General features: G+C 43.8%; 1 protein-coding gene across 1 annotated transcript in view; it reads left to right on the plus strand.

The window, feature by feature from the left end:
* Positions 1-10,874: 10,874 nt before the first annotated feature.
* Positions 10,875-17,166, plus strand: part of SH3GL2 (SH3 domain containing GRB2 like 2, endophilin A1) — a 215,934-nt gene continuing 209,642 nt past the window's right edge. Inside the window, exon 1 of the mRNA XM_043487103.1 lies at positions 10,875-11,100. Coding sequence (XP_043343038.1) covers positions 11,056-11,100 — 45 coding nt within the window. The 5' untranslated portion in view covers positions 10,875-11,055. The remainder of the gene's footprint in view (positions 11,101-17,166) is intronic.

The following is a 17,166-nucleotide window of genomic DNA, read 5'->3' on the forward strand; positions in this document are numbered from 1 at the left end:
ATTTTCTGTTGATGGAGTCCTACTAGCATCATTTGAAAATCAGTGGTTTGACCTTGACTCAGACCTTATCCTCCCTCCCCACCAGCTACATTAAGAACCCCAAGAATGAGTTAAGTTATTCAAATCAAGCCCTACTGGACCAGAGAAGATGGGCTATCCCCAGCTGAGCTGATCAGGGAAGGAATTTTTTTGTCATCATAAAGCATGCTGATTCCCACGGACAGCAGCTGCAGTGGGAGGGGAGGAAAGAGGCAAAAAGAATGAGATGAGCCTTGGGACTCCCATTTGAAAGCTGGACTGTGATGGCGTGAACAGAAATCACTGCCATCATAACCTTCCTGTGCTTCGCTAGCCAGAGGGGATTTTCCTTGCCTGCTTGTTTCCTGTCCTCTTTAAAAGGACTTCTGTCTGTGCCAGCTAGTTCCTAGATGTCTGTGTTTGTAGAATCAGAGAATGTGCACAGAAACACGAGCCGGATTCTGGAAAAGAGAGACGGATAGGGGCAGTCAGAGAAGCACAGTGAAAGGAAAGAAAAGGCTGGGAGCTGAGGAAAGTCTTATTTGGAGTTGAGAACTGGACAAAGAAAGGAATTTGGGGAAGCAGCTGATGGTGTTTTCAGAGAGCATTGTAGTGGCAGAGGTAATCAGATAACGACACGTGGCAAATCCAGGCCTGGAACCGGCTGTGCATCCTTCACCACCACCTATTTTAGAACTTTTCATTATCCCCAAATAAAACCCCTCTTTCTAGCCATCAGCCCCAAACTCTCTATCCTTCCCAGCCCAAGGTAACCACTAATCTACTTCCTGTCTTTATAGTTTTGCCTATTTTTGATATTTTATGTAAGTGGAGTTATACCATAGGTAGTCCTTTGTGACTGGCATATTTCATTGAGCATAATATTTTCAAGGCTTATCCATATCATGGCATGTATCAGCACTTCATCTCTTTAATGCCAAATAATATTAACACTGTTTTTGAATGTTGAGTTTCAAGCCAGCTTTTTCACTCTCCTCTTTCATCCTCATCAAGATGCTCTTTAGTTCCTGTTCACTTTCCGCCATTAGAGTGGTCTCATCTGCATATCTCAGGCTAATTGCATTCATGGAAAAAATGGAAACTTTAAAAAAAAATATTTTCTAGTGTAGATTTCTCAGTGTGTACTTGTGTTTAAAAGAATTACATAATACAGTGTAGGTTTGAGTGCTCTATCATTTTCTGACTAGCAGAATTCTTAAACAGCAGTTGCTGAAGTGTAAGGCACACCCACAGACTAACAGTCCTTCCAGAAGGCTGAGGGGTGAGCTGGTGAATACTGAATCACCACTTCCATCTCTCCCCCTGATGGTTTAATGCTTAAAGGTCAGAAGTGCTCATAAGATAAGTGGTTTACAAACATCTCTAGGTTTTCTTTAGGAAGATCTGTGAGCCCACAGGGCTATCCAAAATTACAGAGTAGTTCTGAATTTCTAGTCTTCTATAGAAAGAAGTATAGTAGAAAACTATTCCCGGCAGACAGAGGGATGCCTGCAAAGGCCTGGTCAGAGTGGGGAGTGCCCAGCGAGGGACGTTTAAGCATGGGGATTAAGGGCTTTAGGGAGCAGGAGCCCGGCTGGGCACCTGAGGCTGGAGACCGGAGGAGGGGCCAGGTGTCATAAGGCCCCCGGTGCCACACGTTCACAGCCTAAGCAGCATCGGTCTTGATGCCATTGATTACTCTCCTGCTTCACTGTTCCTGGCTTCATCCCTCCACCCCTCTTACCACTATTCTGTCTTGGGGAAGAGGTATTCCTCAACCTTTGTGTTTGGGCTTTCTTCCCTTCCCTGCTGCATCCTCTAGTGGCTGGGCTCAAGGACTCTTTATGTCTCCACTGTGACTCTCAACTGCCATTTCCTCTCTGTTGTATGTGTTCATTGGTCCTGTGCTTGATGGCTGGAACGGGCTTTCCTTCCTCCTGTACTGCCCCTTCAATATTAAGGACATCTGTTTTTTTTGGCTGCACCAGGTCTTTGTTACAGTGTGTGGACTCTCCAGTTGGAGCTCATGATCTTAGTTGCCCCACGGCATATGGGATCTTAGTTCCCCGACCAGGGTTCGAACCCACCAGTTATAAAGCACATCTCCTGCGTTGAAAGGTGAATTCTCAACCGTTAGGCCACCAGAGAGGTCCCCCCAAATTAAAGACATCTTAAGAATTGCTGTCAAAAGTTCTCACTATTTTATTCAGCTCTATTCACAGGAAACTTTCCATTATCTTTGTTCTAAAGAATTCCCTACTTGACAAATTTCCTGTGACTGGAGCTTGAGAAAAAAACTGGTATTCTTGAGAGGGTGATGTATTTGTGTTAACTTAAATGTTTGAGAGGCTTTTTCAAAATAGTGCTTTATATTTGATTCTTTGTCACTGAAGGAAGCTTTATATGTGTGGGCCAGAGAAAATACAAGCTGTGAAATTAAGTAAAATCATCAATAATTTTTAAAGGGGAAAAATAAGTCCCCCCAAATCAAAGATAAATGACCTATGTATAAACTGTCCATTAAAAATATAAAGTAGAATATAGCATTTTTTAAAGTATATACAGCTGATGCTGATAGAAAGAATATTAGTAGGTTGTACTCCAAGTTCTTAGTTTTGTTGACAGGTTCTTGCTGAACTAAAGTTATGTCTTTTCTCTCACCTTGGCTTTTCTGTAATCAAGAGAATGCAGCCTTGAGATGGCAGGGTGGAATGCACACTATAGTAAGGAATAACTTCTCTCTGCATGGCTAACTGGCTACTGAAATAGCAATAGAACTTGGCCTCTTTAACACCACGCTTTAACAGGCTGACTAGCCAGAGCTTACATTCAGGGCTAACAACATGCCTTCAGAATCTCTAATGATAATGTCCATCCAGGAACAGAATAAATAAGCCAATGGTACTGATGCCCTAACAATTTGCCCTTAATTACAGTTGTTCTAACTCCAGGAGTGGGCACTGCTGTCTCTGAGTGCAGCTGCTTGGCATTTATTTACCAGCATTCAGCTGCCAGTTCCCAGGGGCTTGAAAGGTTCAGACCCTGGCAGGCCTGACACGTACTAATCAAATAAACAGAAGATTTGATTTGAAAATCAGAATGTCAGCGTCTTAGAGGGAGACTTGCCACTTGCTGAAGGACTATATTCCTTGTCACTCAATCTGTCCACCGTTGTCTGAGAAGGAAGCTAACGCAGTGCTAAGCAGTTACCATAGTTGTCTAAATTGCTGTGTTTGTGTTGCTAGAACTGAACAAGAATGGAGATTAGAACATTATTGCAAGGGTTGAAGGGGAGAGGGATGTGTATCACTTGGAGTTTGCTGATTGCAAATAACAGAAAGCAATATTGGTTGACTGTGTCAAGAGCAATTTATTTACTTATTTATGTACCCAGATGTACAAGCTGGGTTTAGAAAAGGCAGAGGAACCATAGATCAACAACATTTGGATCATGGAGAAAGCACGGGAATTCCAGAAAAACATCTACTTCTGTTTCATTGACTACACTAAATGTTTTGACTGTGTGAATCACCACAAACTGTGGAAAATGCTTAAGGAGATAGGAATACCAGACCACCTTACCTGTCTCTGAGAAACCTGTGTGCAGGTCAAGAAGCAACAGTCAGAACAAATGGAACAGCTGATTGGTTCCAAATTGGGAAAGGAGTACAACAAGGCTGTATATTGTTGCCCTGCTTACTTAACTTATATGGAGAGTACATCATGTGAAATGCCAGGCTGGATAAATCCCAAGTGGGAACAAGATGGCTGGGAGAAATATCAATGACCTCAGATACGCAGATGATACCACTTTAATGGCAGAAAGTGAAGGGGAAATAAAGAGCCTCTTGATGAGGATGAAAGAGGAGAGTGGATAAGCTGACCTGAAACTCAACATTAAAAAAACTAAGATCATGGCATCTGATCCCCTCACTTCATGGCAAATAGAGGGGATAAAAGTGGAAACAGTGACAGATTTTCTTTTCTTGGGCTCCAGAATCACTGCAGCTGGTGACTGCAGCCATGAAATTGAGAGACACTTTCTCCTTGGAAGGAAAGCTATGACAAGCCTAGACAGCATATTAAAAATCAGAGACATCACTTTGTTGACAAAGGTCCATATACTCAAAGCTAGGGTTTTTTCAATAGTCATGTACAGATGTGAGAGTTGGACCATAAAGAAGGCTAAGTGCCAAAGAATCGATGCTTTTGAACTGTGGTGCTGTAGAATACTCTTGAGAGTCCCTTGGACTGGAAGGATATCAAACTAGTCAATCCTAAAGGAAATCAACCCTGAATATTCATTGGAAGGACTGATACTGAAGCTGAAGCTGTAATAATTCTGGCCACCTGATGCGAAGAGCAGACTCATTGGGGAAGACCCTGATGCTGGGAAAGATTGAAGGCAAAAGGAGAAGGGGACAGCAGAGGATGAGATGGTTGGATGGCATCACCAGTTCAATGGACATGAGTTTGAGCAAACTCTGGGAGACAGTGAAAGACAGGGAAACCTAGAGTGCTACAGTCCATGGGTCACGAAGAGTTGGACATGACGTAGTGGCTGAACAACAAGAACAACAATGGGAAAGTCATTGAGAACTCTCAAAATTACAGTAACCTGGAGATTCAGGCTCAGATACAGCAAGGGAGCAGCAGCTGAGGCCTTCAGTCTGCTTAGTGGGGGAGAAGCGAGCTATTTCCAGGCTTTCTGGACCTCTGCTGGATTTAGCTTTAAAAATTTCATTTGGATTTTCAAATTGCCATCAGACCATATCTAATGTTTACATTTTCTGCATAGAGTTGTAAAAGATAAGGCCCCGAGCTCAAAGAGTTAAGAATCCAGCACTACATATCAGTATGTAAAACATGTTACACCAAGTTCATGGCAGAGATGCCCAATTAGGGCTTTGAGGTGTGACAAATGAACAGAAGATACAGGGTTAGAAGGATGGGGAAAGACCTCAAAAGAAAGACTCTGGAAATGGCATTGGAGATGGCCAGATTTTGCTAGGGAAATTGGAAGCTTTTCAAAATGGGTTGCAAGTAATAAATAGAGACCCAGATGTAAGAGCCTAACATGAGTCACATACTTGGTGAAGTCCCCTCCTCCTCCTCTTGTGATTGAGTTTATAGGGTTTACTAAATGAAGAGAAAAGTTTTGCGGGGAGAGGTGCCTGTGCTTTGAAGGGGGGAGGGCTGTGTGGGAGAGAAGCAAAGCTTGGAGGGGAGAGAGAGAGAGACCCACACCTTCCACCTCCAAGAGGCGAAAGTGTATCTGGTGGGGTGTGGGTGGTAGGGTGAAAGCAGGGAGATGAATGTGGCCTTCATTTGATTTCCCTCCTCTGGGAAAGGGCTCAATAGCCCCGTTGATACTGGCTGGGGGCCCAGTGCTACTGGCAGCATCCAAAGGCACAAATTCTCACGTTAAGTGCCATCTACGCCAGAACAACTGTCTGCGTCCTGCACAACCCAGGCTTTAATACAAGGCTGCTGGGTGAGTATTGTTGGACATCAGACCCAGTGTCATACGAACACAGCGTCAGTGACAGTGATAAGCAATTCACCCCCATCTATATTTCATCCCCATCTATATTTATCAATACTGATGGGAGTCTCTGGCTGAAACTGAGGCCAGAGGCTGGAGTAGAAAGAGTAATAATGATTACATCACTTCCTTTCATTGTTTCGGTTTGCCCTTCCGTTAGACAAGCAGCTGGAATTTAATGCCTTTGCTTTGCTCTGTTTCTTGTGCTTCTTGAGCTTATACATAAAGGTAAAGTCAGGAGCAATTTATCCTGGCCTGGGCCAGAGGAGTGGCATCAGGGCTGAAGGGCAAAGGATGAGGAGCGCTGCTTGTCCTCTGCCTGCTCCTAATGAGACGCCCTCTGAAGGGGGTCAGGGTTCAGCAGCTCTGTGCAAACTAGAGGCCTGGTATTTGCCAGAAGCCTTGGCATAAAGCAAGGAGAAATAGTGCATGAGTGATATGATGGAATTATTGCTGACCATGAATTTCCTGCCCAATTAGTGAGGTGAGGTTGTGTGGGGTTTCTTTTAATTGGAACTTTGCAAAGCAGATTTAGGTTTATTTACTATTTTACTTTGATTTGATCTCAAGAGATGAGAGGGCAGCATGTTGAATTACAATAATCTTTTGTAAAACAAAGTTCTTCCTCACTGACCTTTGATTCCCCTTTCTTGCACTGTGTTTCTGCATTTCTCCATAAAGCCTGTCAGGGCTTCTTTGCAACCAAAGAGGGCACCCAGGTTTGAATTTTTTTCAATGTCTGGTGCATTTTCTCCGCTACCTTCATGTCACAGGAAACGTCTGTAAGTTTCCCCAATTGCTGGTGTGGAAATTCCTTGGGGGCAATGTATAGTCTGTGTCTTGGTAGTTCACACTATATTCACCCCCCATGCCTCCTGTATGTGCCTGCTGGAAGGAACGCAACAAATCTCTTTGAAAACATCTTAAAGGTCTTTATGGGAATAAGCTGTGGCTTCAATAGAAATCCTGGCTTTACCTGAACCCCAGAGGGTATCTGGGGGAGTTAACTGTGGTTTCAGAATGATTTAAAGTCCTTCCCCGCACAGTAGTTCCTTTGAAGGACAGCAGGATCAGCATTCTGAGTTGGTGGATGAAGGCAATGAGAGAGACTTGGTTTTGTTACATTTAGGATTCTGTCATGTACTCAGAGTTCTGGGGCGGGTTGGGGGGGAGCTTTTTCAGGGCCCCCTTCACACTGTTCACATTTAGAGACAAGAACTCACACATCCCTAGGCCTTTCCTTTTTGTAGATGAATTACTCTCTCTCACTCTCTTAGCACCTTCAACCGAGGCCTATCCTTTTCTGAACATGTTCCATTGCTCAAATCAGGAACCAGGAAGGAAAAATCAACTATAAAATACATGTATTATACAAGTAATGGGAAAACATTATAAAAATTGGAAGAATGGAGGAGAAAGTTCATTCCTAACATCTCTACTCCAGCGCAGGGCAGGAAATTCATGGTCAGCAATAATTCCATCATATCATTCATGCACTATTTCTCCTTTCAAAGTGTGGTCCCCAGGTCCCCAGACCAGAATGTTAGCATCACCTGGGGACTTGTTAGAAATGCACACTCTCAGGCCCCACCCAGTCCTAGTGAATCAGAAATTGGGAGGTGGTTCAGCAGTGTGTGCTTTAACAGATCCTTCAGGGGATTCTGATGCTCCAGAGTCTGAGAACGGCTCTGGCAGCACAACTGTAGTGAGCATGTTATGGCAGCCTTTTCACGAGTGTGTGTTTGTGCATACCAGCTTCATCAACTGCTAGAGTACAAAAGCAGCCATTGTAACACTGGAAATCTTATCTCTCTAGCCTAGAGCTCCACCTAGTCCTGCAGTGAGTCCAAACTCCTTCAGAGTTTCCTAGCATCAAGGCATAGATAACAGACTTGCGGACACAGGGGGCGGGGCGGGGGGAGGAAGGAGAGGGTGGGACCAAATAAGAGTGTAGCATGGAAACATATACATTACCATGTGTATCATTAGATAGCCAGTGGAAATTTGCTCTATGACGCATAGAGCTCAAATCCAGTGCTCTGTGATGATCTAGAAGGGTGGGATGGTGTGAGAGGTGGGAGGGAGGTTCAAGAGGGAGGGGATATATGTATACCTATGGCTGATTCATGTTGATGTATGGCAGAAACCAACACAATATTATAAAGCAATCATCCTCCAATTAAAAATAAATGTATTAAAAAATAAAAATAAATAAATTAAAAAAAAAAAAGAATCTGGAGATCAACATGGTGGGCCTTACAGACAAGAGTAAATGTGCCCTAGGCAAACCACTGCTGGGACCTGATTGACCTCACATTATTGGTTTGTCCTCGGTGCTGATGATCAGTAGCCCCACTTAACTATCAGCAGGACTTTCATCTTTCCCTGCCTGATGTTCTTGTGAAACATGGACTGCCTCTTGCTCTGACATTCCTTTAGAATTTCCTGTGGCTCCCCAGAGCTAACTGTGAACTATCTCTAGTTCAGTTCAGTCGCTCAGTCCTGTCTGACTCTTTGCAACCCCGTGAACCACAGCACACCAGGCTTCCCTGTCCATCACCAACTCCCGGGGCTTACTCAAACTCACGTGCATTGAGTTGGTGATGCCATCCAACCATCTCATCCTCCATAGTCCCCTTCTCCTGCCCTCAATCTCTCCCAGCATCAGGGTCTTTTCCAATGAGTCAACTCTTTGCATGAGGTGGCCAAAGGATTGGAGTTTCAGCTTCAAAATCAGTCCTTCCAATGAACACCCGGGACTGATCTCCTTTAGGATGGACTGGTTGGATCTCCTTACAGTCCAGGGGACTCTCAAGAGTCTTCTCCAACACCACAGTTCAAAAGCATCAATAGCATCTTCAGCGCTCAGCTTTCTTTATAGTCCAACTCTCACATCCGTGCATGACTACTGGAGAACTATCTCTAACTGGTAAGGAAAACACAGGGTCAGAGGTCAGGGTAGGGTCAGTGCCTGGAGTCACCCTTCCTTCTGACCCTCAGGCCTCGGAGCTGAGTCTGCCCACTGCTTCAGTGAGGCTGCAAAGAAGAGAACACACCTCCCCAAACTTCAGTGAGGCTTTTGTAAGAACATACAGGCCACTTAATGGACATCTAATGACAAAAACTAAAATACACATGGCAGGAAATAGAAAGTCTCCCATCTTCTTCTGAGAAACGGGAAAGCATTTTCTCTTTTGTGCACTAGTGAGGGCAGACTGATTTTGTCGCAGTAACCACCCTAGACTCAGTGAATCGGAATGACTCAGGTTATTCCTCACTCATGCTAAATGTCTTTTGAGACCTGGCCCTGCTTCGTCCACACTCTGGATTCTGGTTGACAGACCACAACCACCTGAGATACTCTTAGGGAGGGGAAAGGGCTTTGTAGCATCTTGTTCCAACCGCTAAATTCTCTACCAAGAGGTGACAGTTACTGTCCTCTCTAATCCACTAGTTAAAACTTGTCACAGCACCCCCACTTAACCACAAGGGATTTGGAAAATGCAATTCCACCTTGTATCTGAAAGGTACCTAAACATCAGGAATGACTCTCACTTTGGAGATCTGCTCCTTTTGCCTGTTTCACTTGGCAGCCTGAGATCAGGAGTTCATGTGCTCTTGTTGCTCTGCGACCTGCCACTAACTGCTTGAGTCTGCCTTTATGAGTTTCAATTCACATTATCAAGGGCTGTGATTGGTAGATCAGCTGATGTACAAGATCATCTTATATCATCTGTTCGCACTGTGCCCAAGCGGCCTGGCTGGAAGGGTGCGGGCGGGGTCTGTGGTTCCTCCCAGGTGGCAGGGGTTGAAGAGATAATGCCAGGCATCCTCAGTACTCCTATTCTGCCGTGCTGTTTCTTACTCATTCTTGGCAGTGTCTCTCACCTTGGCTTCTGCCATTCTGGCTTTTTCTCCTTATAGCTTTTGGTTCCCACATGGGGACACAATTCAAGTTCTTCCCTATGTGCTTCTTAGTCCTAGAAAAAGCAGATCAAGTGGTTAATGACCAGAATACAGAAGCCAACTAATGCTGCTCTACCAATTCATCTAGTTACAGCAGAGTTTAAAATTTTTTTTAATTTGGTGAAAGTCACATAATATAAAACATACTATTTTAACCATGTCTAACTGTACAGTTCAGTGGCACTAGGTACATTCACATGGTTGTGTAACTCTCATCATTCATCTCCCAAGGTGTCACCTTCCTAAACTGAAACTCTGTCCCCATTAAACACTAACTCCTGATTCCCTCCACCCTCCCACTCCCGGCCCCTGACACCTACCAATGTACTCTCTGACTATGAATTTAACTATTCTAGGTAACTCGTATAAGTGAAACAATATTTGTCAAGTTACAATGGTTTTGCTTTAGCCCAATCATGTATACGTTGTTACATATGCAGTATTTGTACAACTTTGATTCATGCTTTTTTATATTATATAATACTTATTTAATTAATTTAAAATATATATTTACTTATTTGGCTGCCATAGGTCTTCATTGCTGCTGGGGGACTCAGTAGTTGCAGTGCTTGGGCTTAGTTGCCTGCTGACATGTGGGATCTTAGTTCCCTGAACCTGTGTCCCCTGCATTGGAAGACAGATTCTCGGCCACTGGATGAGTGGGAAGTCCCAGTGCTTATTTTAGATTAAATCCTAAATCTACTGTCATAAAGGAATGTCATAGTCATATGTTTTTATAACTGTAAACAGAAGATTAAGTGTTATTACTGTAATAATATCCTACTTCAATTCTATTTACCTGACCAGCTTTAAGGTTTAACATCTTTTTCATCTTCTTTTTAAGTCATCAAATTGTGTCAGATCTAGAAAAAAGAAAAACAAACACGAAAAACAAAAAAACCCCAGCCCTGGTGGCTTTCCCCAACGTTGAGGAGGCTTAAGGGATAGTGAAACCAGGACAGTGAAATGTTTTCTGTGACCAAGCAAGCAAGGAGCAATGACTTATTCATTACCCCAGAGAGAATACCACTCCTTTCCAGGCTGCAAAGAGGGCAAGCTCAAAGGGCAGGAGGGTTGGCTTAGGCAGCGCCTCTGCGGCTACCTGGAAGCCAAGCCAATCACCTGAGTCTTGCGGGAGCCTGGGTTGCCAACCTGCAGCCACCGCTGCGCAGTCCGCGGGGCACGCGGACACTCCCGGGCTGCAGAACGCCCTGGGCCCTCTGCACTCGCTGCCGGCCGGTGCGAGCGCCCAGGTAGCGCGTGCCGCAGCACCTGCCGCACCAACCCCGCGCCCGGGGCGGGGCTTCCCGCGTCCCCTTTAAGAGCCTGCAGCCCCCGCCCCTGACGTCAGGGTGTCTCTCCGCACGAGCCCGCGTCCCGCGCAGCTCCGCGCCCCCGCGCCCACAGCCCCGGCGGCGGCACGACGAGCGGCGGCCTGGCCAGCGCGCCGCTCCGCTCGGTCCTCCCGCCCGGCTCCGCCGCCGCCCGATCCCTGCGCCGCAGCCGCCCGCGCGTCCTCCAGCACCATGTCGGTGGCCGGGCTCAAGAAGCAGTTCCACAAAGCCACTCAGGTAAGGCACCAGACAGGTGCGCCGCGGGGGCGGGCCCGGGAGGAGCCGCGGGGGGCGCTGGGCGCCGGCAGCCGGCCGGGAGCCTGGGGACCCCGGCCCGCGCCGAGCCTCCCCCGGCCTCGCCCCGCATCGCCCGCCCCGCCCTCCGCGGCAGCGACCCGGGCATCCCGGGGCTCCGTCCTCCACCCCTGGCTGCGGGCGGCGCTGCGGGCTTGCACCGGTCCCGGGCGTCCAGCCGCCTCGCTCAGAGCGACGCCCCCGCATGGCCCAGCGCGGGCGCCGCAGGGAGGGGGCCCGGCTGCCCGGGCGGCGCGGCGGGAGATTATGTAAAGTCGCCTCTTCCCTGGTGACCTTGCGGTGTCGGTGCGCCCGGCTGTCCCGGGATGTGCTGGCACGAGAGGTGGCCCTCCCTCGGGGTGGCTGCGGAGATGCCCGCGGTCTGCGCTCCTCGCCTGTGGTCTCGGAATCCCTCCTTCCACAGAGTCCGCGGGCTCCCGAGGAATGGGAGGTTGGGGCTTCCTAATGGAAAGCTCATGCATTAACTTTTCCTTGGAGAACTCGGTCGTGAAACTCCTTTGAGACCAAGCCTCTACCGACAGCAGTCTGCTTGCCTTTAATTTCCCATGGGTTTTGCAGCCTTAACATTACCAAATCATCATGTATTTCAACGTATTATTTTTAGTGAGCCCTTTATGTTTTGGATGTGCCCATCTTTATGGGGTTAATAAGCTGTGATTATAATAAAACTTAATTTAGATTCTAATCATTTAAGTCTCACTGGGCTGAGTTGAAAAGTCAGACAGGAAAAATAAGAATATACTTATAATGTGACCTATTTCTTATATAATGAGTATGGTTACTGTTTTTTTGTTTTTGTTTTTGTTTTTAACCCTCTGAAACAGTTCTAGTTTAAAAGGTCTTAAGCTAAGAACTTTGTTGCTTTCTTTAAGTATTTCTCCTAATTTAGCCTTAAATATTTTTTCATAGATTTGCCCATAATTAATATCGAGCTTTCTCATCATTTTTTAGAATCTCAGATCTAGTGAGGTTTTCCAAGGCTGCCACAATAACAGTTCTATTGTAAACCACCTCCAGAGAAGGTGAGGGTTATGTTTTACAGAATTTTGGTTAAGTTACGGTGACAGACACAGTGTGAAATGCATCCTCTGTGTGCCCATGTGCCATCTCTGTCATCACAGACTTGCCTTTATAGAACCCGTTATATTTGTCAACTTGAGAAATGGAGAGAACTAAGACTATTTTGGTAAAAAAAATACCGTTAATGTATTTTTGCTTTATCACCTTGGATCTTTCTGAGACCTCTGTGCCAGAAATATTTGCAAGTAAAGTGCATTATTGATGTAATTTGGAAGGTTTCTAATAGCTGTATACTTCACATTCCTTCAGGGTTACAGAAGCAGCATATATGCTATCTATAAATTATCAGGCAGGACTTCCTTGATGTCCCTAACCGTTTTTATTTCCGGTACTTGTCATTTCTATAAAGCACCCCGATCCCCCTTGCCTCCAGCACCAAACTGACCAGCACAACACCTTTTTTCCACTTTGATGCTGAAGACTTCATTTATAAACCTTGGTGCCCTAAAAGGCAGTTAAGAACCTTGACTTTGGAGTGGGAAAGGCTAAAGATTGACCCATCTCTGCTGTCTGCGACCTTCCGCAAGTTATTTAACTTTTGAATCTGCCCTTGCTAGAATATGGAAAAGAACCATTTCTTAGAATTGATATAGGGTCAAATGAGTTTGTAGAACACACATAGAAAGTGTTCAATAAATTATTATTAAAAATAATTTTTATTAGCATAAAATACTGACCTATATTAATAATAATGAGACATGAGGAAATCCTAGCATCTAGGATTTCTAGCTCTGCTGCCTTAACAACAACAACAAGAATAATCAAGCCACTCCATTTTAGCTAAGTTATGTGCAACTCTGAAATTCAGAATAAAAACTTGAATTGTGATATGAAGGAACTTCTTAGAGCCTCGGAGGAGGTCTGTTCATAATGAGATGAGATTAGTATGTACCACACTGAATCAAGACCCAGAATCACTGTGTCATTTTCTTTCTTTTTGTTTCTTGCTTTCTTTTTTTACTGGAAAGGCTTTCATTTTAAAGGTGAAGTGACATGCAGTCCCTTGTCTATAACCTAATGTAGCACAGTCTGAGAAAGCCCAAGGCAAATGTTTTTCTTCCTGAGCACGTATGGGCATTTTCAAGGGCTTTTAAAGCCAGTGCTAATGTTTACATGTGACAAAGATATTAAGGGAAATAGCCATGTCCTACTTTTAAAGCCATGCCTTCCCCACTCTCCTCCCCCACCATACATTCCATGTACCTGATCTTCTCTACAGAGGAAACTTTAGACCTAGAATTACTTCCTTTTGAGAATGGATATGCTAGATTAGATACACTGTGTTTATAAGTGAAAGGCTCCACTTCAGGAACATTTCTCTTGTTTCTGTGAAATCGAGCTTTTTGCTTGTGTTTGTGAGGGATGATATTTGCATTAATAAAGCAGTATAATTTTCAGTGTTTACCCACTGATTGGAAATCTGATTAGATGTGTCACCACTGTTTTCTTGGTTTGGACGTGACTACTTCTGCCTTGTTGCTGACAATTATTTTCATCTCTGTTCTTTAAAGGTTAAAAAATGCTTTTGCCAAATAAATTTTATTAAAGGGGAAAATCCTTTAAGCTTGAGAACATGTTAAAATAGCAAAAATTGATCATCTTTTTAACTTGAATATGCTTTATTATTTAATTGCTCATAAAGATATAATTTATCATGCAATTAGAATAAATAAGATACACCTTTCTAAAACTATAAAATAGGGCAAATAAGCATTCATTATTCTACTTTTGTGAGTTTTATGCATATTGAAATTTCATTCTAGCAAGAGTAATGCTATTTCTCCCCCTCCCCCCCCATTTGTTGGTTTAAACCAGCAGCAGATTAGGTAAAAATAGCTCTCCAGTTCCAATTAACATGCTGTTCTTACAAAATCTGTGCTTTTTTTTTTTTTAAAAAAACATTATCAATCATTTGGTAGGGACATATCTTGCTGCACAGTGAAGGTTCTTCAGAGTATAATTTTAGGCCTCTGTATTAGTTTGGTAGGTTGCAACTAAGTGTCACTTTGTATCAACAACAAAGTTATCAGTATCTGAGTGTCTTTAACAACATAAATTTGTTGTCTCACCCTTTTGAAGACAAGGTGTCATTTTGCAACAAAGTATCACAAACTGAGTGCCTTAAACAACATAAATGTATTTTCTCACACTTCTGAAGATAAGGGGTCAGGTGTCAGTCCGGCTTACTTCTTCTGAAAGTACTATGCAAGAATCTGTCCCAGGCCTTTCAGTTTCTGGTGGTTTGCTGGCAGTCTTTGGCCTTTCTTGATTTGTAGACATCACCCTGATCTGTACCTTCATGTTCACATTGTGGTCATCATGCCTGTTTCCAAATTTCCCCCTTTTGTGGACACCAGGACAATAGGGTGGATTGGAAGTCCAACCTACTTGATGGATATGACCTCATCTTAAGTAATTACACTTGCATGACCTTATTTCTAAATCAGGTCACACTTAGAGATACTGGGGGATAGGACTTTAACATATGAATTTTGGGGGTGGTCATAAATAGTCCATAACAAGTCCTTATTTTCCTAAAGTATTCAGTTTTCTTCTAAACATTGTATTTGATTCAATGTAAAAGGACAGCTCACTCTGTAAATAATGACTTTTTATTGCATAAAAAGAGATATGGTGGTTGGTGCTGGTTTAGTCACTAAGTTGTGTCCTACTCTTGTGACCCCATGGACTGTATGTAGCCTGCCAGGCTTCTCTGTCCATGGAATTTCCTAAGCAAAAATACTGGAGTGGGTTGCCCTTTCCTTCTCTGGGGGGATCTTCCAAACCCAGGAATTGAACCTGGGTCTCCTGCATTGCAAGCAAATTCTTTACTGACTGAGCCACCAGGGAAGCCCAAAATGAGATGCTTTCTTCTTTTTGGGTTTCGCTGGTGGCTCACAGGGTAAAAACTCTGCCCACAATGTGGGAGACCCGGATTTGATCCCTGGATTGGAAAGATCCCCTGGAGAAGGAAATGACAATCCACTCCAATATTCTTGTCTGGAGAATTCCGTGAACAGAGGAGCCTGGTGGGCTACAGTCCATGGGGTTGCAACAAGTTGGACACAATTGACTGAGTAACACTGGCTTCTTTTCAATGAGTTTGGTTAGTATACATACCTAGCATATTTCAAAAGGATAAAACATATTTGATTAGCCTGTGTTAATTACATATGATTTAGCCTGGTAGTAATTATTGTCACATTCAGATTCTTTAGCTGGAAACATTTAATTACATTGGTCTTTTGTGTCTTTCTGTTTTAACTCATTTCTTCATGGCTTCATCACATTTAAAATGCTGTGTTTTATATAGATGTTTTCTCTGGAGAATGTTACATGAATCTGTTTATGCATTTGTTGATTCAGCAAGATTTAAAACTGGTTGTTGTTCAGTCACTAAGTTGTGTCTGAGATTTTGCAACGCCACGGAGTGCAGCCCTCCAAGCTCCCTTGTCCTTCACTATCTCTGAGTTTGCTCAAATTCAGGTCCATTAAATCGGTGATGCTGTCTAATCATCTCATCCTCTGCTGCTCCTTAAAACTTAAAAATACTTTAAACCTGGTTAAGGTATTTAATTAATTAGCTATGATTTTATCTGAGTGAGGCTCTCAGTTGCTTAATTGCCTGCTGTAAGCTGTAAAATCTCTGCTGCTTTTGAAATCTCAAGTATGGCTCATCTCTATTCCTGCATCCTGTCAGTTTCTTAGCCTGGTGTCCATAATAGACTGCAGAGGGCCTGTTTATTTCCTGAAATTATGCCACATTTTATGTGTGCATTTTTCTGCGGGAGATTGTCCTTAGCCTACTACCAGCTTTTTAAAGGAATTCCTAGTCCCTAACTTTCTTCAAAAGGATTCCTAGTCCCTAACTTTCTTCCTCCCAGAATAAAACATACATTGTAAGAAATTGATCATGTCATCAGGAGAGAATGAAGTGGTTCTTATAATACCTTCCTCCATTTATTTATTTATTTATTACTGGGCTTTAGAATGTCTGATCAAAAGGTAGATTTCTCTTAGTGAATTTTAGGCTCAAGCATATATTTTTTAAAATATATTTCTAGAGATGTCAGAATTGAATGGGATGTTTGTGAGAGGGCCATGCTTTTATAATTAAGATAACTTGAACCATGTTTTTTAAAATGTTGTTAGGGAGCTCTAACTTCCTGATTGTTTTTTGTAGTTGTTGATGTTCAGTTACTAAGTTGTGTCTAACTCTTTTCAACCCTGTGGACTGCAGCACGCCAGGCTCCTCTGTCCTCTACTATCTCCCGGGGTTTGCTCAAGTTCATGTCCTTTGAGTTGGTGGTGCTGTTAATATCTAATCATCTCATCCTCTGCCATCTCCTTCTCCTATTGCCTACACTCCGTCTTTTCCAATGAGTTGGCTCTTCCCATCAGGGGGCTAAAGTATTGGAGCTTCAGCATCAGTCCTTCCAATGAATATTCAAGGTTGATTTCCTTTAGGATTGACTGCTTTGCTCTTCTTGCTGTCCAAGGGACTCTCAGGAGTCTTCTCCAGCACCATGATTTGAAAACATCAGTTCTTCGGCCCTCAGCCTTCTTTATGGTCCAACCCTCACAACCATACGTGACTATTGATACACTTGGCAAATGGACCTGTTGAGTATTTGAGTGTGTTGACTGAGAATAATTTTGCTTGAGACTGAGATTCTTCTTCTTTTTTAAAAATAATTTTATTTATTTTTATTTTTGGCTGTGCTGCGTCTTTGTTGCTGTGTGAGGGCTATCTCTAGCTGCAGTGATTGGAGGCTACTCTCTAGTTGCAGAGTGCAGCCTTCTTATTGCCATGGTTTCTCTTGTGGAGCATGGGCTCTCCGGTGCTGGACTTCAGTAGATGGGGCATGTGGGCTCAGTAGTTGTGGTTCCCAGGCAGCCTGTAGTATC

This window comes from Cervus canadensis, chromosome 14 (assembly GCF_019320065.1).
Source record: "Cervus canadensis isolate Bull #8, Minnesota chromosome 14, ASM1932006v1, whole genome shotgun sequence".
In the NCBI taxonomy this organism is placed as follows: Eukaryota; Metazoa; Chordata; class Mammalia; order Artiodactyla; family Cervidae; genus Cervus; species Cervus canadensis.